The sequence below is a fragment of the Cryptomeria japonica genome, chromosome 1, assembly GCF_030272615.1.
Source record: "Cryptomeria japonica chromosome 1, Sugi_1.0, whole genome shotgun sequence".
NCBI lineage: Eukaryota > Viridiplantae > Streptophyta > Pinopsida > Cupressales > Cupressaceae > Cryptomeria > Cryptomeria japonica.
The window spans coordinates 717,166,864-717,194,693 of record NC_081405.1 but is presented as its reverse complement, the minus strand read 5'-3'; the positions used below and the strand labels follow the sequence as shown (position 1 = coordinate 717,194,693).

The 27,830-nt window shown below is 37.5% G+C and overlaps 1 protein-coding gene across 1 annotated transcript; it reads right to left on the bottom strand.

Annotated features, from left to right (window-relative positions):
* Positions 1–1,560: 1,560 nt before the first annotated feature.
* LOC131056767 (uncharacterized) lies at positions 1,561–4,156 on the bottom strand. The gene is made up of 2 exons (XM_057991025.2): positions 3,478–4,156; positions 1,561–3,044 (listed from the first exon to the last, which is right to left on the bottom strand). The coding sequence occupies exons 1-2, from the start codon at positions 3,598–3,600 to the stop codon at positions 1,632–1,634; spliced, it is 1,536 nt and encodes a 511-aa protein (XP_057847008.1). The 5' UTR covers positions 3,601–4,156; the 3' UTR covers positions 1,561–1,631.
* Positions 4,157–27,830: the final 23,674 nt, after the last annotated feature.

Here is a 27,830-nt window from a genome sequence, read left to right as displayed (position 1 = left end):
TAGTTTGTGAGGTATTTCTCATCAGCTACTTATATTGTCCAGTGATGTAATTCTCTTATGATAGCTGTTATTCTTTGTACTCTTATTTTGATTCACTGAAAAAAAAAATCACAATTCAAAACTTCTTACAGATCAATATACTTAAAAATTTAATCTAGACAAATATCCTTATCCTCAATAATACACAATTATAAAATAATTAATTATTTAAAAAAATCTACAATAACTACATACCCTCCTCCTCAACAAACTAAGTGAAACATTTACAAACAATAAAATAAATCAAATCATAGTTCACCTTATCAAATAGAGTTTATATCTGCAAAATTCTTCTAGTGCTTTGGAGTACCTCTTTTGCATGAGATTGTGTAAAATCCGTACTGGTAATTCCTTTCTGGATCCCTAATCTTCCTCGATTCTTTGTAACCCCAGGAAGTTGCATGTCTATTTATGATCTCCGAATGAAGGATAAAGTTTCTTTCTATATAGCACTTAAGGAAATGCTTGATTTCTTCTTTAAAAAAATTCATTTAAAAAGAACAGAAGCTTTGAGTACGTTCTTAGCGATTGTTCTCCTGACCTTCCAAAAGAAACAAGTTGGCTATGGGAGCAATTTCCCCTTTTTTTGCCATATACAGTATAGCTTTTTTTTTTTCTGATCATATGCCTGTCACAACAAAGTGCCTTGAGGAGAATAAAACAGAGGAAAACTACAAAATAATGTACAAATTAGTAGCACAAGTTGAGCGACATTTTTGACAAAACATTCAACAGAGTACAAGTGGGTAATAATCAAACAGCTTGCAAAGGCCAAACATTTCCTTACATTCATGCCTACAGACTGCACGTAACTTGAGTTGATTGAATTGATGGGAAGGAAGATAAGGATAATGACCTAAAAACTTTCTTATTTTTCCACTCATGGTAGTAATTAAATGACAAGACAGAAAGTTGAAGGAAATTATTTTAGTATTACACTTATCTTCTACAATCATGGGTATTTTGTATTTGTTTGATATAGTACTTAAAGTATATTTGCAAAAGTTCAGAAGCAAACATTTTCGCAGTTGTAAATTATTGCCTTTAGATTTTATCTGTTTGACTGCAATAATTTAAAATTGAAGTGAACAACAATTATTATAATAATATACACCATCCTAACAGTGAATCTCAGTCAGCCATATCTTGTAATCTCTTTAATAACTGTAAGACACTGAAATGAATCTATTTTCTATTTTCCAATCAATAGCCATGTCTTCTGAGTAATAAGATCTAACTAGTAAAGAAGAGAAATATATAGTTCATGCCACATGGTATTAAAAGCATAAGCCATGAAGAAGGATATTAAATAATATAATGCATACATCTCTCTGGATATGAACATTTTGTTCTTCATGAGACAATACATGAACATAAATAATAAGACTTCTGACGTAAACTAGGTTGATGGAGCATATGATCCATTCTCCGAATACAAGGCACCTGGTCACATGGAGTGAAGAATTAAGTCCTAAAATGCAATCCATCAGTCCTACAGTAGAGTACTCAAATAAGAAAACATTAGAAACAAAAAGCAGAAGAAATAACATTAATATGGTAGAGGCAACATTGTTCAGAGCAACTGAGGCTCTTCAGGTGGCCATATCAACTATCTCTGAAGTGGTTTGCTGCAAAAGCTCCTGAAGAAGAATGTCAAGATTGTAAACAGAAAAACTGGACCATTGATAGTCAGGAAATTCGTTGGTGATAGCCTTGTCATTACTATCATATTTCTCCATCTGCAGCTGCAACTGGTGATTCAGGTACAGACATTGATAATTTGTGTCTATCAGCTTCTGTAGATCAACAGTAGACAAGTCAGATGTAACAATGTCTGTATTGCATGTGGTGGGAGGAGTCATATATGGAAGACTAACATCATGGTCCTTGTAGTTGGGGTTGGATGGGGGAAGGAACTTGTTGATTATCTGATCCAACAAACCTGAATCTGCATAGGAATTGTCTGCAGTAGGCTTTTCAATGTTGGAACTCAACGGGTTTGATGGCAATGGGCTGCAAATCTCAGACGAGGGTGCAGAAGCAGGCTCTTCCAAGAACGGAAGAAGACGATGATTTTCAACTTGGTTTGGCAAAGTGGGTGTAGCAGGGTTGGTAATAGGGCTTGTATTGGTGATGGTGGTGGTGGTGAAAGAAGGCTGGTCAATAGGGCTGAAAGAGGGCTGGCCCCACATAAATGAGCATGGAATGATGAAGTCGTCAGTAGTGGTATTTTGGTAGCAGATTTCAGTATTGGGCAATTCAGGTGCACAAGGAGATGCATCAAGATTAGGACTATGACTAGGACTAGGCAGGCCACTGTTCTGCCAAGGCCTTGCAATGGCAATGTTGCTGCTGCTGATGCTGCAGCTGAGATCTCTAGGAAGAGAGACGGGGGCCTGCAAATTGCTGGAACCACCTCCTAGCAAGTGATGATTCTTCCCCATAGCATCCGTTGAAGACTGCATATAACTGCTCACAACCATGTCACCACAAGGGTTGCAGCTTCCAGTAATTGACCCAAATTGTTTCATGCTTGAATCCCTCCATGTATAATCAGACCAAGCATCCTGCAGCATCTTGGTGGACTGAGCCAAAACTGGGTCTAATTTGGAGCCAGACCCCAAAGCATGAACATTGACAACAGGCTGCTTGGAGAAGAAGCTGCATGGCTCTGAATTGATGTAGAGAAAATTGGTCCTTGCTCTGATACCTCTCATAGATCTGGCAGCCATATCATATGCATAAGCAGCCTCTTCTGCTGTATCAAAGGTTCCAAGCCATCGACGCTCCTTAGACTTGGGGTCTCTGATTTCTGCAGCATAACGACCCCATGGACGTCTCCGAACACCTCTATATCTCCCTGGCTCCCTGGAACGTTTGAACTTCTTAGGACTGAGGCTCAGGTCTTTACTTCCTCTGGTCTTTTCCCCCGGCTCTTGAGACTTGGACTGCTTCAGCAATTTCTCCATCGGCTCTTTGGCTTTCAAGGATTGAGTGGTCGGTTCCTAGATAGAACATCCAAAAGGCGAATCAGCATTCAATAAACAAATATATAAATGCTTCGAACTCTACAAGACCACTGTTGGTACACTTTAATCAAGATTTAGGCCATTTTCAAACTCAACAAGGCCATTGTTAGTATTGTTATATCAGTAAAGTAACAGGGCTTAGGCTCTGGTATTCAGAAACATCCATCGACATGCCTAAATCTAATCAAGGCCATTATGGTGTTGTTATATCAGTGCAAAATAGCGTCAATGCCATTATTGGACTTACGAACACACAAACACAGATAAAACTTAGTACGCTTGTTATGGGTATTTTTATATCAGTGTAAAACATTATTAAGGCCACCGTGGATATTCAAAAACACATACAGAGACACCTAAAACTTCGCAAGGCAATTGTTCATATCAATGTACAAACCAAGATTATTACCTTGTCTACTTGATTTGATTTCTGATACTCGACTGCAGCAGTTGAGGCTACCAGACTTCCCCACAAGGCATCCAAATACTTGGAGGACTTGTCTTTGCATTTGCCTTGGGCTTGGCCTTCCATTTTTCTTGTGCGGGTATTAATGAATTCAGACCGGTACTTGGCAGAAAAATTGATCTCTGCGCCGCCCTCTGTTGATCAGAAAGAGAAGCTCAGGACATACCTTGTCAGCTGCTAGCCAAATTTCTGGGCATCCTCCTTCCTACCTTTGAGGGAGAGAGTAGCCTTCAAAGTAGAATGGGCTTTCGTTCTGAAGCTGCACTCGGGCCAAGGGTTAGTTGGTATGGGACTAGGGCTTGCTATTATATCTTCCAGAAGGGTGCAGATGAGCCTTGGTTTGTAACAATAACAAACCATATTGGCCCTATATATTGGATTTCTCTGCCTATTTGGGCTCTACCTACATGACCTACTTATAGGATTGCTGCATTTCCTGCCACTTGAAATTCTAGCCGTGCATTGTACGTCGTGACTGTATTCTGTCTTACCTTCTCTCTCTGTTTACACAGTGCCCAAAGTACATGTCGAACATGGTACAGTGCCACCGTGGTCCAAACGCACATCATACATGGATAAACTGTGGGCTAAGGCAAAGTTCACACTATGTATCTCTTTAATTTGACACACTAATATGGTGACACTCACTAGTATTACTAATTAAATTCAATATTGGGTCTATTCACAACTGCAATCCCAATCCCCTATAAAGTATCCTTTCCAGTTCCCAGTCTGCACATTGAAAATATTTTAGTCATCATTATCTATGATTATCTCGGCGGCGCACACCAACTGCACCAATTCTTCTCTCCACAATCTTTGAGAACCTATGCCAAAATCACCGCCTATTTGATTTGCCTCTTCCCATGATGTTTGGTTAGAATCTTGCCAAAAAGGCCTCCAAATCCAACAAATCAGGTGATCATTCATGTCGGCCTTAACTCAAAAAGCGGGAAATCTTATTTTTAAAAAAACACCTACATGCTTTAGCAACCCACAGATATCTAACTAGCTAAGATACATGGTGATGGACTAAAACATTTTAACAACGTCGAATTGATCAAGTTGGTTCGAATCCAGATCAGTTAGCTTTAAAAACACTAGCTGGTTAATGTCAGTTTTAACTGTCTCGAATGATTTGCACACATCCTTATCCTCTCATGCCTGCCTGAGTCTGTTTATGTGTCAAATGGGGTCTTCCAACACGTGGATTGTGTACAGTGCCTGATACTTTGCTGACATGCAAGCCAGTTCAATATAATGGTCATGGTTTGGTAGGTACTTTTAAACCTAAACAATTTAAACCATTGTGTACGGTATTTAAAACAGTGATTAGTTAGGCCCTAGACTCTCTCAATAGTAGAAATCATTACCTAAGCTTGAGGAAAACATCAATTTGAAGTTGAAAATTCTGAAAAAGTTGATTTAGCATGATTTACTACTACAAAAGGTACCAAATGAACCAAATGATATGATAAGTGATTCTTACCTTGAATACAGGTACTACCTAGATTAGCAAGTTGAGAATAAAATAGAAGGTTAAATTCATTCTCTGGTCAAAATTTCAAGTGGGTCATAAAATCTTACAATCAATTGAGATAACAACTCGGAGTCTGGATGGTTTAAATCTCACACATTAAGTTTTGACTTCTAAACTTAAAAATGATGTTAGCTTGAATACAGGTACTACCTAGATCAGCAAGGAAATGCACAGTGGAGAACAAAATAAAAGGTTAAATTCATTCCATGGTCAAAATTTCAAGTGGGTCATAAAATCTTACAATCAATCAAGATAACAATTCCGAATCTGGACGGTTTAAATCTCACACATTAAGCTTTGACTTCTAGACTTAAAAATGTTAAACACTCAAAATTGACTAACATTCTTTAGACTTAATATCTTGCTTAATATATGTGGTTTAAGACTGACCCTCCGAATCCATAAATTTTAAAATGTGTTATTTCAAGACTGAAGTCACATGAACGGTAGGGATGCATGGACTCACTGGATCCAATTAATGCCCACCATGCCTACCACACAAGGAGTTCCATTCAAAATTGAACTATCTAGATTTGGACTCAAATTCCTATCAAGATAAGGAAGGAAAGGTTCATTCTGACTCGATAAGATCAGGTGATTGAATAAAAGAAGAATTGAATGAAAAGTAAATGGATAGTAGAAATATGAAATGGGTCGTCAGGTATTGATTGAAGACTTTTGGTTAGAGGAACAATGGAATGTTTTCTGCAAAATGTTTCTGGTTGGATTTGAAGTACATATCTCTGAAAAAATATATGATCTCCTCGTGCATTTTGTACTAAGTGACAAGTCAAGCAGCTGTAGGCAATGAATTTGCAGATCGACATTACTTAACAGGAGTCTCACTAGGAGTACACATTCAGTATTATTGCATTAGATTTCATGCAGGACTTTGCTGCCTAAATTACTATATATTTTTATTATATGTATAAAGGAGAGATGTATCACATGCCTACACTGCATGAAAAGATTGGACATTGACTAGGCCAACAACCCACATTTCTCAACTTTTCTATTCAGTTCTGTACATAGGTTAGAATTTCAATGCTCTGATTTACTGATAAAAGCCATGGAAGTACAAGTAACTGGGTCCCCGAGGATCTACAAAAGAATCCTCAGGAAAACAAAATCGTCCTCTTTGGAATGGAATTTCAAAACAACAATCGATACTAATTCCCATGCTGCCACGATCACTGGATCTGCAGTGACTGCTTCCTAACAAGTGCAACTACACATCCAATAAATAGGTGTGATTTATATATAATATTGATTGGCCTTAATTTCAGTAAGTGCCTGGTTCCTAGCATGTACAGCCATATTTTCTGTAAATGGCTTTGTTTTATACAACATATAAAATATGGCCATTGTTTCAGTCCCATGCCTCCCTCGGTTACTGTGAAAATATGCAAAAAATGCACTCATGTGGTCAGTTGAAAATCGAACTCAATATGATTGGGATGGAGAAAAAATATATTATTATCAGTATTACCTTATATATATGTATAGTTACAGTCTAAGTCACCAGGTTCGAATTCGAATTCGAAATTTGACAGCTTTGAAATTCGAATGAAGTTCGACTATAAAATTGCGTAAATGGTTTAACATTATAAAGTATAAACTATTAATTAACCTAAAAAATATTAAATAAACAACATTATTAAATAATAAACCTAAAAAAAGATTAAATAAACAACAATATTAAATAAATAATAATAAATTTATAATAAACATTATTAAATTGTTTATAAAAATATTAAACCTAAAAAAATTAAAAAAATATAAAAATATTTAATATAAAATTACAAACTATTAATATAAAATTATAAATTTTTAAACTATATAAACATTATAAAATTATAAATAAATAAAGAAATAATAAACTTAAAAAAAATGGTGTCGCGGACTGGTCGTGGCGTCGCCTACTGGTGGCGGCCCGACAGACTGGGCGACTCCCGTGGGCGTGACTGGTGCGACTCCCGTGGGCATTGGCAACTCGCATGGGCGTGACTGCAACTCCTGCGGCCATCGTATTTATAAAATCCGCGACGAAACCCTAAAACGCAAGCCAAAAAAAACTTTATCGCAAACCCTAAATTTTAATTCGAATTTAATTGAATTTAATCGAATTTTTGCATATTTTTTCAAGTTCGCCGAATTTCAAACTTCAAGGTTCAAATTCGGTCGAACCTGGTGACTTAGGTTACAGTAGTTTTGAGAAAAACACTATTTAATGCACCGACACTGTACTTGCAATACTCAGTCTCCCAACATACAAAAGCATACACTATTTGATTAGGAATATGATTAGCATATAGACTACTTTATCCACATAGTAGATTTGATATTGTACTTTTTTTTGGCGGTTGCTATCTCATCTTATCCCTGTTTTATATGATTCAAAGAATATACCATTCAATGCAAACTAAAGATTCAGAAAATTGGTGTGCCTTACATAAAACGTCCACCAGTTTGAGTTGCATGACAGAGTCCTAATAAGAATGTTGAAAGAACTTACTGAGGATTAAAGTGAGAATATTATTGGGTTTGAGATATAGTCTTTATTTGATTAAAAAAAATATCCACAGTTTTATTTCTGCAAAGTATGCTAAAGGTAGAGAGATTTAGATGAATACGTTGAAATGTATATCATGTTAAAGATATTAGTTTTCCACAATCCATATTCATGATAGTTCTTATTACTGCTTGTGGATTAGATTGTGTTCATTTACTTACATCAACGTTTCTGATCACATTCTGTGATCCATCATAGGATGAGAAAAAAGCTCAAGTAGCATAAAATAAGAGTTCATTTATTTGCATATCTTGTATTATCTTCTTTTGTTGAGTGTGTAAAAAATTATATGTATTTATGTGATAGTTGACAAAATAATTGATTTTTATTTATATATTTGACAAATGTATTTTGAAAATGACCCTGATTCAAATCTAAGGGTGCGGATTCAATCTTAGAATTTCCAAATTCAAATTTAGGACCACACAAACTGTTTTCCGACTAGTCATTATGAGCCTAATAAGAGTAAAACTATTTGAATATCATGATAGGGTGTTGTATAAAGGACAAACTCTAATTCATTATTATTAGCAAAGAACTAAAGAACCAAATGCAAGACTTTAGCTACATGTTGCATGATTCTAAGATTATGCAACATCAACAAGCTAGGTATATTACATGGTTGCTTGCTATGTCTTTGATCACTGTATCAAAATGTTGAATTGCTAATAAAATGTTTGATCAAAGGAGAATAATCAGAGCCTAATTCTATTTTATTTGTTTCTAATGTAATGATTAGTGTGTAAAACTAATATGTATTAATGTGATAGTTGACAAAATAATTTAGTTTTTTTTTCAATATTTGAGAAATGTAGATATGATATTTAATTTAATTCTTTTATATAATAATGGATTAATTATGCATTGTGAAAAGGAATTTGATTCAAATCTAAGGGCGTGGATTCAATCTTAGAACTTTCAAATTCAAAATTTAAATTGGGACCACACAAATTGTTTTCGAACTAGTCATTATGAGTCTAATAAGAGTAAAAACTATTTGAATAGCATGATAGGGTATTGTATAAAGGAAAAACCCTAATTCATTATTACTAAAAAAGAACTAAAGAAACACATAAGAGACCTTGGCTAAATGTTGCACTAGAAACATTCACAATTTAGGTATATTACATGGTTGTTTGGTGTGTCTTTGATCATCGTACCAAAATGTTGAACTGCTAATAAAAGGTTTCATCAAAAGAGAATAATCATAGCCTAATTCTAGTTTATTTGTTTCTAATTTAATGATTAGTGTAAAAATTATATGTATATATGTGATAGTTGACAAAATAATTAATTTTTATTTTTATATTTGACAAATGTATGATATTTAATTTAATTTTTTAATAACGGATTAATTTTGCATTGTGAAAATGAATATGATACAAATTTAAGGGTGTAGATTCAATCTTAGAACTTCCAAATTTAAATTTGGAACCACACTGTAAACTATTTTCCAACTAGTCATTATGAGCCTAATAAGAGTAAAACTATTTGAATAGCATGATAGGGTGTCGTATAAAGGGCAAACACTAATTCATTATTATTAGCAAAGAACTAAAGAGCAACATGAGAGACCTTGGCTACATGTTGCACTATCATAAGATAATGTAACATCAACAACCTAGGTATATTACACAATTGCTTGGTGTGTCTTTGATCATCATACCAAAATGTTGAATTACTAATAAAAGGTTTGAACAAAGGAGAATAATCATAGCCTAATTCTAGTTTATTTGTTTCTAATGTAATGATTAGTGTGTAAAATTATATGTATTTATGTGATAATTGACAATAATTTTTATTATTTAATATTTTACAAATGTAAATATGATATTTAATTTAATTCTTTTATATAATAATAGACTAATTATGCATTGTGAAAATAAATCTGATTTAAATCTAAGAGCATGGATTCAATCATAGAACTTCCAAATTCAAATCTTAAATCGAGACCACACAAACTATTTTCCAACTGGTCATTATGAGCCTAATAAGAGTAAAACTATTTGAATAACATGTTAGGGTGTTGTATAAAGGACAAACCCTACTTTATTATTATTAGCAAAGAACTAAACAACCACATAAGAGACCTTGTCTACATGTTGCACTATCATAAGATTCTATAACATTGACAATTTGGGTATATTACATGGTAGCTTGGTGTGTCTTTGATAATAATACCAAGTGTAGACATATAAAAATGACCATATTCCTAAATGAATATCTTGTGTTCATTTCTCTATTTAATTAAATCCAATTTAATTGAATTACTCACATTCCTCTATTTAATTAAGTAAATTACTCCATTTATTTAAATTAAATTCACTAGACCTCTTTTACCATTTAATAGGATAAATCATTTTATTCAATTAAATCCCCTATCCACTTTTTAATTAAATTCAAATTTAATTAAATAGTTTATCCTAAATTGAATAAATCTAATTTATTTAATTTCCCCAAGTACAACCAAATTGAATTAAATTCATTTTATTCAATTAAATCCTATTCTCCCTTCATCCACTTGCAAAATCCTACATCTCCCACTTGCTTCCTAAACCCTATTCCTAGCCCCTTCTAGACTCTTCTAATCACTTCTAAATTAACCTAACCCATCTTCTAAATATTGTCACATCCCTAAGCAAGGGGAAGTCACTTCTCAAACCCTTAAAGGCTTCAACCACTTAACTTTGGAAGTCTCCCAAACCATTAATGGTTAACTCAACCCTCTAGCATGATTAAAGAATTTCCCTAAACTCAACCTCCATGTAACTCAAGGGTCTCATCAAGCATTTATTGCTTTGACCATGGTTATCCTTAATCCTTTGCACAAGAGTTTATCCTTTGGATAAAACCTTTATCCAATGGGTAATCCTAACTTAACCATAACCCTTACCCCCTAAGATAACCATGAGGTCTTCTCAAGCATTTAATGCTTCTTACATCTCCTCTCAACCAACCCTATGTTGACATTTGTCACCATTTCATTGGTGCAAATTGCAAACATGGATTCCCAACTTTCAAACTCAACCCTTGATTACCTCTTTCAATCCTGGCTATTCATTGCCCTATTTTTTCTATAAATAGAGCTCTCCATCCTCCATTTGAATCATCCAAGTCTTTAGCATCATACTTATACTAAAATCCATCCAAGCTTTAATATATCATTTGTGCTCATCATTTAGCTTCTCTTTTCAATAGGAATTAATCTAAATATGCATGTTTAGAGTATTTTCCCTATCATTTAGCTTAATCATGGACTCGTATATCATGCTAGGATAGTCTTGCTACTAATCTTGTCATCTTATAATCTAGTTTATTGCATTTATAGGATCGTGCATAGCTTAGGATGCATTTCATCTTAAAATCAACCAAAGCATCCCTCGTTCTTGCATTTGTCATCCCTAAACCACTTTGCTCAGTGATCTGAGAGCAAAGACATTGGTTTGAGGGATCTTGTGAGATAGAGAACCATGGAACCAACCTTGGGAAGCTGAGCCATACTTCATGACTCCTTAGCTTGCACCAAGAAGTCCTGTGGGTGTGTGAGCAAGGCTCCTTAGTCTTCATTTTTCACATTTCAAGTTCTATCGACCCGCTTTTCCCGCATACATTTCTGGCGCCCACCGTGGGGCCCGACCCCATATATCAAATCAGTTTTTGAATTTAACCCCTTTTGCAGGTACGTGGGAATTAAGAATCAGCGCGTGAGAAGCATATCCTAGCGCATCTGGTTAATAGCCTAGCGCATCCCGCTTACTGTTCAGTGCATGAGGTCTTTGCTATAGTGCATCATCCCACTAATATTTTCCTGTAGGTCTCAGTGCGGGAGAAAAATAGAGCAGCACATCCGGAAATCAACTTAGCGCATTTTGAGAACAACCTGGTGCATTACTGTCATCTTGTAGCGCATCACTGCCATATTGTAGCACGTACAGTTTGTTCTGTAGCGCATCACAGACCAAGACAAAATCAAAATTTGTAACCAAAATCAAAAATGTTTCTAACAATTTGACTAACTTTTGCAGGGTTTTAACATTTTCTTGCAGGGGGAGCTTAGATTTTATTGACAAAATTGCAAAGAATTTTATTTTTTTTACTAACTTAGTTAAGTTAGTTAAAGCTTGGGATTCTTTTACTTCTGTTTGGATAAAATTGAACTCACTTTATTTTGGGCTATAAAAAGAACCACAATCAAAAAAATTCTTGCTTTCATAGGAGAAAAACTTTATTTTGGGCTATAAAAAGAACAAAACAAACTTTCCTTTTTGCAAAAGTAGCTTTAAAAAGAACCTCACCATCCTTTGGTGTATAAAAGGATTCATTTTACATTTTTGCAAGGAAAAGAACCACACTTAAAAAGTTTTTTACAATAAAAAAGGGGAGTTCTTCTCCTTTTCCAATTTCTTTTTGTGTATTTTGCTTTGTTGACCAAGTTCTTTTGCTAGATTAGATAATCATTGCTTTAAGGAAAAAAAAAAGAAAAAAGAACACCATGTTTTGTGGGGCAACATCTCCATATAGATCTTAGAAAATCATTGACTTGAAAGGTAAAAAGAACGTTGTTAGCCTTGTCTCAAAAGTGGAAGGTATATGCTCTCCCCTTAACTGGGTGACCAAAAAGCCAAACCACTCTTATGCTTTTGGTATTTCAAGTAATAAAAACCTTTAGCAGGCTTGCCTTCCCGAGGGGTTGAAATCAACTCTTAAAGCCATTCTTTGGCCGGTGTGAAGGGAACGACCTAAGTGGGAAACGACTTTGACGCCAAGTGTTCCAACCCACTATAATCAAAAGTGGAAAGTGACGAAAGTCCTTTTCAATGGTTGCGCGCATCGATTAGCCTTCCCCCAACATCCTTGAGATACGTAAAGCCTTTGTTCTAAAGGTTGGGAAGCCTCCTGAGGGAGTTTATCACTGATGACCGAACAGGAAGCCTAATTACGAACCTTAGAAGTAGAAACCTTGAGCCGAGTCAGTAACTAGACATTTGTAATATCATAGTGCAAGGGTGGGGAAGAATCCGCCCCCAAGATCACTCACCATGTATCTCCCAAGATAACTACTCAATTGTGAAGCAATTCACTTTTGGTTAATTTATGGAAAAAGGCAAAAAAATGGGCGCCCCCTAGGGGGTGACACAGCTGTTTGAGTTGGAGTATCGAGACTAGTGGGCTATGGTATTATTTATGACCTTTGAATAAAAAGTCTTTCTGAAGTGTATTATTTGTATCCAAACCCGTTAAAACATTGGGGATTTGAACACATCCTTGCAGAACATACACTTATTGTTAGATCAAGCAAAATGGTTGTCTCTTTGGTGTTGTGTTTGCATTTATTACTTCAGAAAATCATCTATCAGTACTGAAAAACTCAAAACAAATTTTAAAAATTGCAAACAACCAAACAAAAGAAAATATCAGGGCAGTCTAGCGTGTGAGAGCAACTTCTTAGCGCGTGTGATACATCTTTTAGCACATCAAACCTTCACTTTAGCGTATCCATTTTTAATAGTAGCGCTTTACCAAAATTTAGAAACAACATTAAAACAGTCAGTGCATCCGAAAAATAGTCTAGCGCGTCAAAGCATCAGCCTAGCGCGTGGGAGTCAATCTCTAGTGCATCAGGTTTATCAGTTAGCGCGTGGAAGGCCCATACTAGTGCATGATCTTTTAAGCAACAATAGAAAACAAATTTTAACAGTCTTAACCAATTAGCACGTAGACCGGGGCAACCTAGCGCGTGGGGTTTTTCCCTAGCACATCAAGCAATTTCTGTAGCACATTCGGTCTCTGTTTTAGCGCATGATCAAACCCAAAAAAATAGGGGGCAAAACAGTGGAAAATTTTGAAAATTTAGAAAGCATTTTTGGAAACATCCTTTCATGAGCTTCATTTTTGTCAAACAAGAGTATCAAAAACAGAGCTTTAAAAACTATTTCTTGAGCAAATTTCATGTCAAAACAAAAGTTGTCCAGAATCCAAAACTAATCGCACGATAAACATATCTATCCTATCAAAATCGGGAAACATCATCGCAAGTGACAAATAGGTCCTTTATTATCTCACGGATTATATCTCAAAAACACTTGTTCAAAATCTCAGGTTGTCAAATCAAGTTTCCATATCAGGAGACTTTATCCGTATCATTTGACACGCTTTGTCATGAGGGGGCATCTAAACCTTCAATTTGATAAAGTAAAACTTGAGTTTTCAAAACAAGATCAAATAAATAATCCCCATATTCTGAGAAGAAAGAATATTTATCGTAACACCACGTTGAAGAAACAACAACCAAGTTTATCCAAATTTGTCAAAAGAAATAAATTTTTATACATCAATCGTCAACTCTTCAAATCTCATCGCACATTCCTTCATCACGTCAAACTTTATATCCAGAACAAATCCAATGAATTTGACAAAAAGCCTTTGAAGACTAGGGCATATTGTCAAAAATCCGCATCCTATCTAATCATAAACTGTGGAGGAAAGATCAATCCGACATTCTTTCCCAATGAGTGCATCACTTACAACACACCCCGATTTGAACCACCAACCCCCGAGCAACATATCGAAGAGGATTTTGTCCCCTTTATCACAGAAAGCTTCTACTAAAATGCATGTTACTCGCTCTCAACAAAACAAACAAAGCGAGGCACAAGCAAAATCCAGTATGAATCGGAGGTTATCAAATCCTTTTGAAGGTCCACATCTAGAGGATACTGAAATTTCTAAAAAACTTCTTCAGGAATGCCAAGAAAGTGCTTCATTCCAAAAACTCGTAGAAAGACTCATGGAAAATGACAAGGAAAAATACTTGCTCATGCTCACAAGCAAAGGAGTTAAAATTCCTGAGGACCTTGACCCAGACATTTTTCGAACAAGATCTCAAAATTATGAATATCAAGAAAGACAAAGAGAAGAAGATGCACGTGACCCTGAGTAAGAAATTCCTGAACAACACATCCCCGAGCAAAACATACCGTTCCATACACCATTTCAACCTAGGATTAATGCAAGGGAAGAACTCTTCCCTCGACAAAACAATGTGCCTTTGGTTGCCCTTACTCAACAAATGCAAATGTTACAAAGACAAATGCAAGATATGCAACAAGGGACAACAATACGGTACTCACTAAATGAAATTTGTCCTTATCCATTTGACAAAAGATTGTACATGATCCCTTTTCCTCTGAATTCAGACGTACCTAAATTTGAAAAGTACGATGGGAAAAGTGACCCCCGCGATCACGTTAGAGAATTCTGTACCATGAGCCTTGAATTCACTCATGACGACACCTATCTGATGAGGTTATTCCCAAGAAGTTTGGGAGGACAAACAATGGAATGGTTATCCAAAATCACACCTCCTGTCAGATCATTTGACGAACTAGTCAACAAATTCATCACTCAGTATTCCTATAACATTCAACATGCTATAACCATGCTAGACGTCTGTAACACCAAATAGAAAAACAATGAAACATTCATGGTATTCCTTCAACGTTGGTGATGTATGGTTTCACGATATCCTCGAGATATTCCTGAAAAAGAGAAAATGGAAATTTTCATCGACAACTTGAATGGTGAGATGAGTTACAGGCTCAAGCTCCAATGCATACCGTCTTTCACTAAACTAATTGAAAACGACATTCAAGTAGAAGAAGCATGTGTCAAGAAAGGAACGCTCAAATTCTTCAAAGAAGGAACAGGTTCATCAAACTGCAATAACCAAAATAACACCAACTTAGACAAATCTAGATTATGGACTCGAAACAAAAACAATGGAAACGAAGGAGGCAATGAATCACATGATCCAAAATCTAAATAGCCAGTGCTCGCATTATCAGGAAATCCTCAAGCTACAAAGAACCCCAAAGGTGCTAACTCGGACGCTAACACATACACACTGAATACCAATCAAGGTCAACCCAACACAAACAACACCAACAATACTCAAAACAATACCACAAATCGGGGACCTAATAACAATTCAAGAGATGGCACCAACAATTTCCAAAAACATGTCTTCACACCACTGGGACAATCACTGGAGTCAGCATTTAGAGAACTCATGGCAAATAAGATTATCTCTTTGCTCGCAATCAAAAACTATGAACCACAAATCAAACCACCTTGGTGGAACGACTCACACTTTTGTAATTTTCATCGCAACAAAGGTCATCAAACGAACGATTGCATGAGATTGAAAAACATTATTCAAGACATGATTGATAGAGGTGATTTAACAATGGATGGTCTCAAGACAAATGGTGACCATGGAGCCTTTAAAAATCCTCTCCCAAACTACAACAAAGATGGAGCTTCAACCTCGAACGATACGCGCGGAGCTCGTATCAATCACATCTACAATAACACCATCAATCACATATCAGCTGAAGACAATCATGTAAACGTCATCACAATCCGAGACCAGCATAATCATGAATCTGTCAATGTAGCAACCAGAGCACAGAAATATGTCTTGAAGGGCCATATACCAACAACAAACACTATAACAAAAATCCAATATGATTTAGTTAGCCAACTGCGCAAAACACCTGCTCAAATATCTATACTAGAGTTGCTGAAACTTTTGCCAAAACACAAAGACATATTGGAACAAGCGCTGTTGGAAACCAATGTACCTCAAGATCTAGATGCTGACAAATTCCAAGCCATGGTCGCTCATATGACAGGGCCTCATAGTCTCACCTTCTCAGAGCATGATAATACTTCCTTAAGTCATCCGCATAACACTCCTCTCCATATTGAAGTCATCGTCTATAAACACTGAGTAAAAAGAGTATTGATAGATGGAGGAGCTGGACTTAATATATGTACCTTAAAACTTATCCGTGCATTAGGCTTCTCAGAGGAGTCTATTGATCCATGCAAAAAAAAATACTATAAAGGCATATGGTGATGAGGAAAGATCCTCTAAAGGGACAATATTGTTACTGTAGACACCTAAAATTGTCATGTCTAATTAAATAAATATTTTATTTATTTAATTATCTAAGCTTAATTCTTCTATTAATTAAATAAATCTTTATTTATTTAATTAATTCATTTATCCTCTTCTAGCCTTATTTCTCATTTAAATAAATACATTTATTTATTTAAATTATCATTTTCCTAAATTAAATAAATATTCTTATTTATTTAATTATCCTACTTCTTCTATTAATTAAATAAATCTTTATTTATTTAATTAATTCATTAGCCTTTTCTACCCATGACACATGTCATTCATCTCTTAATTCATACACTACCTACCCCTCTCATTATTTTATTATTTCTTCTACCTACCCTCTAATCATAGCCGACCTCCTTTTACACCTCTCAATCTTATCCCTCCATTTCATATAGTGTCTTCTATATAAGGAGATGCTTCCTTCATTATCAAACCCTAATCATTCTAATCATTCTAATCATTCTATGCATTCTAATCAATCATCCTAATCGACAATTTGGAGGACTTGACTACACTACGATCCTACTTGCAACCACATTCCGTTCTTTGTTGAGCTCTTGTGCATATAAAATCTGAGAGCAAATATATCAAGCAAGATCAATGGAGATAGGAAGCATGGAGATCAAAACCCTATTGGACATGTGATGGTATAATCTTTGTGATTTCATTTGATTTGCATTGTCTTAGGTAATCTTCATATGTTATGGTGGATCTTTGTTGATTGTTAGGCTAGGGTTTTGTGGTTGGATTCATTTAGCCTTTCAATATTGTTATTATTGTTATCCATTTTCACCATACACATTTTGGCACGCCCGGTGGGACACTTGTCCCTTTGCATTTAACCTCCTTGTTGCAGATCTTGTGTTTTTGAAGTTGCAGATCGGACATTTTCAGCAGCATTTTTGGTATTTTCGCGTCTGCGCACTTTCAGAACGCGTTTTTGATTTTCAGGCGCGTCTGCGACAACGGGATCCACGTCTATGTTTTGTCAATATTTCATTTTGCAGGTTCCAAGGAGGCGCGTCTGTGTTCCAGAAACGCGTCTGTGTTATTTCTACCCGCGTCTGTGTCTAAAAGGAGTGTCTATGACTTTTAAGCGCGTCTGTGAATCACAGAATCGCGTCTGTGTGCTCCAGACACGTCTGTGTTGAGGGTAACGGCATCTGTGTATTTACCGTTCCAAAATTTTGAAATTTTAGTGATTCAGTTTTCGGATTTTTGCATTTAGGGTTTCAGATCTGGTTTATTTTTGGACTAACACTTTCAGATCTAGCTAACATTAGTGCAGCTTGCCTTGGAAGCTAAATTGTTTGGTTGAAGGCCCCTATTTTCACAAAGTCTTTTGGGTTTTAAAATTTACCTAACTTGTGTGTTTGTAGGAAGGGGTGATTATTTCAAACAACCCAAACTACTAACAACTCTTTGTTGCAGGTCCTTGGCTAGGGTTTTGGATTTTTATTGTGTGCCTTGTTTTCATAGACTAGCAAACACTTCCATTGGTGCACTAAAATTGAATCATTGTCTTTTGTGTCTTGAGCAATAGGCTCTTTTTGTTTAATCTTTAGAGGGCCTGTCTTCCCGTGTGGTCATTAGGACTACTAGTGAGAAGAGAATGACCCAAGTGGTAGCGAGGAAAACCCACCTCATCCGAACCACTATAATCAAATGTATTCATGGTGAAAGCTATGAATAACGTGTGCTGATTAGTTCATACCGACACTATGTCTCCCCATAAACCCGTTTGATTAAATTTATTTAATCATTTGTAGGGCGTAACCCCTACTGGCTGGGAGCCTTCTGTATTTACAGAGCTGAAAGTGCCGCATGTATGGCCACACGAGCGGATGCCCTTACTAGCACCATTTTGTTTTAGAGGCCCAAATCCTTCTAGTTGTTGGGGCAGGAGGTCGGACCTCTGGTAGTGGCCCACACACATACGATTCTTAGTAGAGATACAAAGTTCGCCATGGGAAGTTTTCATGGGGACTGATGCTTGGCTGACCCGAGAAGTGAGTGCCGAGGGTGGAGCCAGTGAGGTCAAGCATCTAAGTATCCGCTCTGAATAGCGTAGCCTCGGGGGTAAAACCCCATGTGGGATCAACAACTATTGTCTTGGCCAACCATAAGAATTGTGCTTGACTTATGTTAAAACATTCAAACATTCAAGACCAAACAGCAAAACATTGTGTCTTTTGTGTCTTCAAGTGTATGCAAAACAACTTTACGTCAAACAACACACTTTTCTTGGAGTCATTTTGGAGTCTAAACACTTGCAAACATTGAGTCCTCATCAACATTGTGTCCTCTTGTCACGAAAAATAGTCAAACAGTCAGATTTGGTCACAACAAAAAACGACTTCACATATTGGAAAAATTGCACGAAGTTTACATAAACGCGTTTGTGTCTGTTTTAACCGCGTCTGTGAAGTGCATAATAGCATCTGTATTTATAACAATGTCTGTGTTGAATAGAAACACGTCTGGGTCAGATAATCGCGTCTGTGTAGTATACAGTCGCGTCTGTGTCCAGGATTGCAAAAAAATTTCACAGTCCAGCAAACATAAATAGGAAAAATCTCATAAGCGCGTCTGGGTCAGGAAACCGCGTCTGTGCAGTATACAAGTGCGTCTGTGTTCAAAATTGCAAGAAAAATTTCACAGTCCAGCAAACACAAGAAATCAGTTTCGGAATACTTGAGCTTCCTAGGTTGTTTCTTCATGTTTCATCTAGCAATCAACCTGTCTTTTGGGTCTCACATAGTCCATCATTGCTTCACATCTCATTTTACATTCACATTTGTCTAAACTTGAGTCAAAAGGTCACTTGCTTGTCCTCATCATACTTTGTCAACACACTACATACAACAACACTTTGCTAAGTGGTCCCTCATCAAGGTTTCTTACCTTTGGGTCTCATTTGGTTCTACTTAGAGTCAAGGTCAACTTACCTCATCAAGAGAAACTATCCTCTCTTTGGAAGTCACACCTACTCTACTACATACATACTTGGTCTTACACTTGGGACATTGCAAGTACACTTCAGACTCATTTACATTCCATTCAACTCTTGGTCTTCCATACTCTTTCCATTTTTCATCTAGTCTCACACATCTTGGTCAATACCTAGTCATGGTTGAAACACGTCTTCAAAAATATAGGAGAGAAACTAAAGAGGCTCAAGAGTCCACAAACATGAGTTCTTATGAGTATGACAATGAGATCTTTTTCAATTCTGATCATACTACATTACCTGACATGGATGTCTATAGAAATAATCCAAATGTTGAGAACATGGACACTATAAACAACAATGCTACACAAAATGACAATGTGGACAACTTTTCAGTACATTCAGTAGATGTGGAAGAATCCATTATGAATCCCCATTTCAATCGATTGGTTGAGGAAATAATGAGGAGAGATAGACAATACTTTTTACACATGATGGCACAAAGTGGAGCCAAGATACCTCATGATTTTGACATGTCTCAAATAATGGAACATAGACCTTTGCAACAACCGCACTCCAATATGGATCAAAGGAGACCTAATAGTGGAGGAAATAGAGGACCACACATGGTACCTGAATCACCATCAACTTTGCTTCAAAAACTAGAGGTCCCACATATACATGGTCAAACATATGATACGCACCTTCGCAGACCATTATGGAAGTCTTATGGAGAAAAATATGCTCAATCACATATCAATGCTAAGGATCAACCACCAAAGCAATGGGATATTCCAAGGCATGCTCAAAATTTGGACACAAGGAAACCTCATGTCAAATTTGGGGGCAACATAATGGAACATGACATGCCTGTAGAATATGGTATACATGCACAAAATAGATATGGTGTTCCTCAACATGAATCTATACCAAGTGGCCCATATATGCAACATCATTACAGACCTCCTCCATATGAACATGTGTATGATCAATATCATCCATATATGCAACATGCACCTCCTCCAATGGGTACCTCAAACATAGGATATGGTCCAAGAAGTTGATCTCCACCTAAGAGCAATTTGGAGCAACAAATCAGGGACTTACAAAAGAAAATGGAGGACATAAATACACCGAAGCCAACATACACAATGAGAGACATATGTCCTTATCCATTTGACAAGAGCATTCCAATGCCTCCTTTTCCTACACACTTTGTGACGCCTAAATTTGATAAGTATAGAGGAAAAGGGGATCCTAAGGCGCACATAAGACAGTTTTTCACAGCTTGCATTGAGGTAGCAGCAGAAGAGACATATTTGATGAGATTATTCCCACAAAGCTTAGGTGATCAAGCTATGGAATGGTTCTCCCAACTTCCACCTGGTATTAAGTCATGGGGTGACCTAGCAGAAGCATTTATTCAACATTTCTCCTACAATATAGAGACAGACATATCAGTCACTACTTTGTGCAACACCAAGCAAAAAGAGGGAGAATCTTTTGCATCATTTTTACAAAGATGGAGAAATCTAGCCAGCAGATGCTCTTGTGAGATTCCACAAAAACAAATGGTAGAAATGTTCACCCAAAACGTTAACAAGGACATTGGCTATGATCTAAGGAAAGCCTGTTTGTCCACCTTCAAGGATGTCATTGAAAAAGGCTTAGCAACAGAAAAGGTCCTAATTGAACAAGGAGTCATTAAGATATTCAAGGAAAACAAAGATGACTTTAAAGGAAAATACAAGCCAAGATTTTGGAATAAAAACAAGAACACAGTCAATGATGGTGTTGTTGATGCCAACACAGTGCAACCTAAATTCATCTTTTTAGGATCAAGTTCTACAAACAATCAAGTAAATACTCAAACAACTCCTAGATCACGAAGGAAGTACACCCCATTGGGAGAACCACTTGAGTCAATTTTCAAGAAGCTTGTGGCAAACAAGATAATCACGGTTCCAGATTTTCCTCCATATGAACCAAAGGTTAAGCCGAATTGGTGGAATGATGATGAGTATTGTGAATTTCATAAGAGCAAGGGTCATAAGACAGGAAATTGTCATCGACTGAAGAACATCGTACAGGATCTCATTGATAGAGGTGACATTGAGATTGAGAGACACTCATCCAATCAAGAACATGAGATGTTTAAGGAACCATTCCCAAAGCACGATAATGGAAAAGCTAAAGTCACAGATGATCAAGCCAACTGTACTAGAGCACCTTAGAACTATGATTCAACTATCAATCATATCTCGATGGATAATCATATCTCTACTATTACCATCAAGAACAAAAACCCTGAGAATCTTCCTCAGCGACCTAAGATTGCCCTAAGAGGTGTTGGATCTTCTTCGGAACCTACCTCTGAATGTCATGTTACAACCCGTCGAGGTAAAATTACTTTGCCAGGAGCTTCAACTAAAAACACCACTTCTTCATTAACCAAACCTGAATATGACCTTGTGGAATAGTTAGGGAAGACACCCGCGCTCATCTCCATACTTGAGCTTTTACGCATATCCCCCGCTCATAAAGCTATTCTTGACACAATCTTAAGAGACACTGCCGTTCCTACTGATCTGAACGTGGACCAGTTTCAAGCCATGGTGGGATACCTTTCCATTCCACACTCCCTTACATTCACAGAAGCTGATGATGCCTCCATAAGTCAGCCACATAATGCACCATTACGTATTGAAGCCTTCATACACAAACATCGAATAAAGCGAGTCCTGATAGATGGAGGAGCTGGTCTAAACATTTGTACATTGAGCACCATTAAACAATTGGGATATTCTGATAAAGCTGTGAATTCAACAAATCAAATCACCATCAAGGCATATGATGATGAAGAACGCTCATCCAAGGGCACAGTCACCTTACCTCTAAGAATTGGGCCAGTCACAAAGGATGTGGTTTGTCAGGTTCTAGATCTGGATCTCACTTATAATATATTGTTAGGACGTCCTTGGATTCATGAAATGAGGGCAGTCCCATCGACATATCATCAATGCATTAAGTTTCCTCACAACGGAGTCGAGGTAACAGTTAACGGTGATCCTAATCCGTTCATATATTGCAATAACTTGAGATCACATACTAAGACCATCATTCCCAGCAATCGCGAAGCTGTTCCTTCTTCGACATACATTGATCCTGAGTCATTGAAACCTTCGACATCAAAACAAGGTGAACTTCAAGGCAAATTTCAGGACAAAGGCATGGGAGAATACACTTTAAATCAGACCATGTATTTACGACAAGTCACGAGCTCTCCAAAAGAATACGGAAGACCACATCCTAACAAGCAAATATCCATCATGGCATTCAAATGGGATCCTACTACCTTTCAAAGATGGGGCGAACTGGAAGAGGAAAGTTTATACAAAATGCTCTACAAAGACATTGAAGATGATACACAAAAACAGATCAATATACCCTATGAGAAATATGGCAAAGGCTTCAAGATTCTACAAAAATTTGGGTATGATGGAAAAAGCCCTCTTGGGTTACGCAAAGAAGGCGTTATGGAGCCCTTACAACCTGAATTGACTGTAAAAAGGGAACGCTCAAAAGGACTTGGTTTTCTGACTTCCAAGATCCATACTAAAAGGACAGAAGAAGCCTTACAAATCAAAGCTGCCAAAATTCAACAAGAGAATTGCTATTCCACAGATTCCAACGAATGGGAATGGGGTTCCGACAAGTCTTCCAGTGACTACGAGCTCACCGAGACATTCAGAGAGCCAGATAAACCCACAGAAGAGGAGGAATTTTATAATAAATTCAGAGTTGGTCAAGAAACAACCCATGAGGAGTCTACATAGTCCTTGTCTCAAGGTTCTAGGTTGAAATCACATAGGATGAGAACACCTGTTCTGGAATGCGCTACTAGTGATGATAATTTGGATTCGCTCGTGATCGAGACTGATGAGGAGAGTGCCATCGATGTCCTCGATAATTACCTCGACATACCCGAATATAACCACATCTTCACTCTTAACCCCGCAAACTCCGAAAGCATTAAAGGCCTTCCCCTTGTTCACCACCAACTCATTGACTGGGATTATGAAGGGCCAGCACAGTTTGACACATTTCAAAATGATGAAGCTATTATTGACTATCTTGGCATACGAGATGATCTTCCCCTTGGGGACCATAAAGCAGGATACACTATAGAACTCAACAACATGGCATATTTTGGTGAGGGTGTCGGACCTTCCAGTTGCAAAAATGTGAAAATAAGAGAAAATCAAGGATCTTATGGTGAAAACCACACTGTGGCGCTATCTGATCCCAAAAAAGTAAAAAGAAAGGACGTATCTGAGGGCGAAAACCTCTCTGAGGCACCCGAAGATGGAAGGCTCGACATCCTCCCAGCTTCGTATGAGGAAAAGTCATCCATGCTGGTAGAGGAGACTATCAAGACAAACATTGGTACGGAAGAGGTTCCACACAACATATTCCTGGCTAAATCATTGATAGAGTTCGAAAGGTCACAGTTCATAAGCTTCTTTAAGGAAAGACAAATCAACTTTGCATGGTCATACGCTAACATGCCTGGATTGGATCTGGATTTGGTAATGCATCATCTGACAGTCAAACTTGGGGCAAAACCAGTAAAACAGAAATTAAGAAAAATGCATCCACAAGTGGCATTACTAGTCAAAGCAGAGCTGGAGAAGTTATTGGATGTCGGATTCATACGCCCAATTGATTATCCTGAATGGATCTCCAATTTAGTACCTGTCAGTAAACCAGATCGTAGCATCAGAATTTGCACAGATTTCAGAGACATCAACAAAGCTTGTCCAAAGGATGACTTCCCATTACCAAACATTGACTTGATTGTTGATCTTACAGCAGGTCATGAAATGCTATCATTAATGGATGGATTCTCTGGCTACAGTCAGATTAGAATCGCACTCGAGGATCAACACAAAACATCATTTACTTGTCCGTGGGGAACTTTCTGCTGGAACGTCATGCCCTTTGGGCTGAAAAATGCAGGTGCTACATATCAAAGGGCAATGACCGCTATCTTTCATGATCTCATGCACATAACGGTGGAAGATTATGTTGATGATCTCTTGGGTAAATCAGTAGACAGAAATACACATCTGGACATACTGTCAGTCGTCTTTGATCGGTTGGAAAAATACAAAGTAAAATTAAATCCCAAGAAATGTGTCTTTGGAGTAACCTCCGGGAAGCTCCTAGGATTCATTGTGTCCAAAAGAGGAATCGAAGCCGATCCAGCAAAAGTCAAGGCTATCTTGGACATGCCGCCACCCGGAAATATCAGTCAACTTCGATCCTTACAAGGAAGACTCCAGTCCATTCGAAGATTCATAGCACAACTGGCAGATAAGTGCAATCCTTTTCAACACCTACTACATAAAAATATCAAATTTCAATGGGATGATAACTGTCAACAAGCTTTTCAGACGCTCAAAGATTATCTTTTGAATCCACCAGTTTTGATGCCACCAGTTCCAGTTCAACCTTTGCTACTATACATATTTGCTACTCCAACAGCACTGGGGGCACTCTTAGCACAACAAAATGCTGACGGCAAGGAAAAAGCAGTATACTATATCAGTCGCACAATGGTGGGATATGAGCTAAACTACATGCCAATCAAGCGTGCCTGTCTCGTAGTGGTCTTTGCTTCGCAGAAATTACGACATTACATGCTTACTCATAAGACTAAGTTAGTTGCAAGGATCGATCCATTGAAATACCTCCTCAATAAAGCAACACTTACTAGGCGACTAGCCAAATGGGTAATGATACTTAGTGAATTCGACATCGAGTATGTGGACAGAAAAGCAATAAAAGGACAAGCCATCGCGGATCAATTAGCAGATGCCCCCATGATTGATGATGTTCCTCTAAATTCAGAATTTCCAGATGAATCCATTTTAATAATATCATATGCAAAGCCATGGCAACTATATTTTGACGACTCATACACACAGCATGGGGCAGGAGCTGGTATTCTCTTTATAACTCCTCAAGGCGATTCTATACCAAAATCATACCGCTTATCATTTCCTTGCACTAACAATATAGCGGAATATGAGGCATTAACAACAAGATTACGAATTGCAGTTCAGTGGAAGATCCAGGAACTTCATGTTTTCGGGGATTCCCAACTTGTCATCCGTCAAGCAACTGATGATTACCAAACAAAAGATGAAAATTTACTGCCTTACAAGAAAATGGTGGATGATTTGAGACAACACTTCACAAAGATAGATTTTGAGCAGATACCAAGAGAGCAGAATCGTGCCACAGACGCCATGGCTACAATTGCCTCACTGATTGATCTACCTCAAAATGAGACCTGCTATGAGTTCTTGGTGGATAACCTTTAGGTTCCTTCATATGAGATTACTCCTACTAAAATGATATATGTTGTTGGTCCCGAATCCCAGTTATATGGTTCCATTTTCACATACCTACATGATGATACTTTACCTCCCGATCTATCAAATAACCAACGTCGCACCTTCATTTGCCAATCCTCTCGATATGTCATTTTAGCTGATATCCTATACCGACGAGGTCTAGATGGCACTCTTCTTAGATGTTTAGAAAGCGACGAAGCTCAGATTGCGTTACGTGAAGTGCATGAAGGGATATGTGGTCCACATGCTAGTGGTCCTACCTTGGCCAAGAAACTCATTAGGACTGGATATTACTGGCCCAATATGGAAAAAGACTCATATCAGTTTGTCAAGAAATGTAAGCAATGTCAAATTCATGGAGACCTCATACATGCGCCAGCACAAGAATTACAACCACTTGTGTCTCCTTGGCCCTTTTGTCAGTGGGGACTCGATCTCATAGGCAAGATTCACCCTCCTTCTTCCAATGGTCATAAATTCATTATCACAGCCACAGAGTACTTCACAAAATGGATTGAAGCCGTACCTCTCACACAAGTCACTGGAAAACAGATTGCTACCTTCATCCTTAACTATATCATATGTCGATATGGTATTCCTGTTTCCGTTATTACTGATAACGGGCGTCCCTTCAAAAATCAGGATGTTCGTGAACTCTGTGACCGCTTCCATATTTCCCATCGTTTCTCCACACCATATTACCCCCAAGGTAATGGCCAAGCTGAGGCGTCTAATAAAACAATTCTTAAAATCCTCAAGAAGACAGTCGACGATGCTAGCCGTAATTGGCATATCCAACTCAATCCTGCACTTTGGGCCTACCGCACAAGTGTCCGCACACCTACAGGAGCTACACCCTATTCACTAGTCTATGGTTCTGAAGCCATCTTGCCCATTGAAGTCGAGTTACCTTCTTTACGGGTCTCTTTGCAAAACATCATTGCTGATGAAGACTACAGGGTCTCTAGCTTACAATAACTAGAACTGCTGGATGAACGGAGACAAACTGCTTTTAATCATCTCAAGGCTTACCAACAACGAATGAGTCACAGCTACAACCATAAGGTCAAGCCTCGCACATTTGAGGTAAGTGACTTGGTTCTCAGAGAAAACCCCAAGAATCAGCAAGACAGAGAGAGGAAGGGCAAGTTCGAACCAAACTGGCTTGGTCCTTACATCATCACAGCAGCATATGGATCTGGGGCATATCAACTCTCAACTACAGAAGGTGAACCTTTGGAGGATCCTATCAATAGCATGAACCTTTGCAGGTTCTACACATAGCTCTTCAGAGTATCCTAATTCAAAAATACAAAAAAAAATCAAAAAATTTCAAAAATACAAAAAAAAATTATAAAACAAAAAAATCGTTACTTGGTGAAAACCTGGCAAACAGGCGCCTTGTGACACAAAAAACATTGAAAAATCGAAAAAAGTAAAGAGAAATAATTTCGTCCAACGGTGAAAACCACTTCGGTGGCGCCCTGGGCAAGTACCATGGTGAAAACTGGGTCACCAGCGCCATGCGTAGAGAAATTGCTCCTCCCTCCTTCAGGATTCACTTTCATCCTTTCACTTCGCACACACTCACAACCTATTCATCCATAATAAACTTACCCAGTCCCATCATGGCTTGTTATTGATCTACCTAAGATTGGTTAGCCATTCATAATAAACCTCCCTTTTCACATCCCTTTCCATCCATAATAAATCAGATCCTATCTGTGGCTAAAGCAAAATCCTACGTCTAGTGATGGGTGTGGAACTGAGAACATCACATGTTTCAAGGAGTAAAGTTTCTTCCAGCTTTCTTCAGTCTATTCGTGCACAATCCGCAATAA

What these genes read in the sequence shown, in the direction of transcription:
- LOC131056767 (XM_057991025.2), bottom strand. Translation starts at nt 3,600, where the DNA reads ATGGAAGGCCAAGCCCAAGGCAAATGCAAAGACAAGTCCTCCAAGTAT. An exon ending in AATCAAATCAAGTAGACAAG is followed by an intron (nt 3,045 to 3,477) that starts GTAATAATCTTG and finishes TGTTCTATCTAG; the next exon opens with GAACCGACCACTCAATCCTT.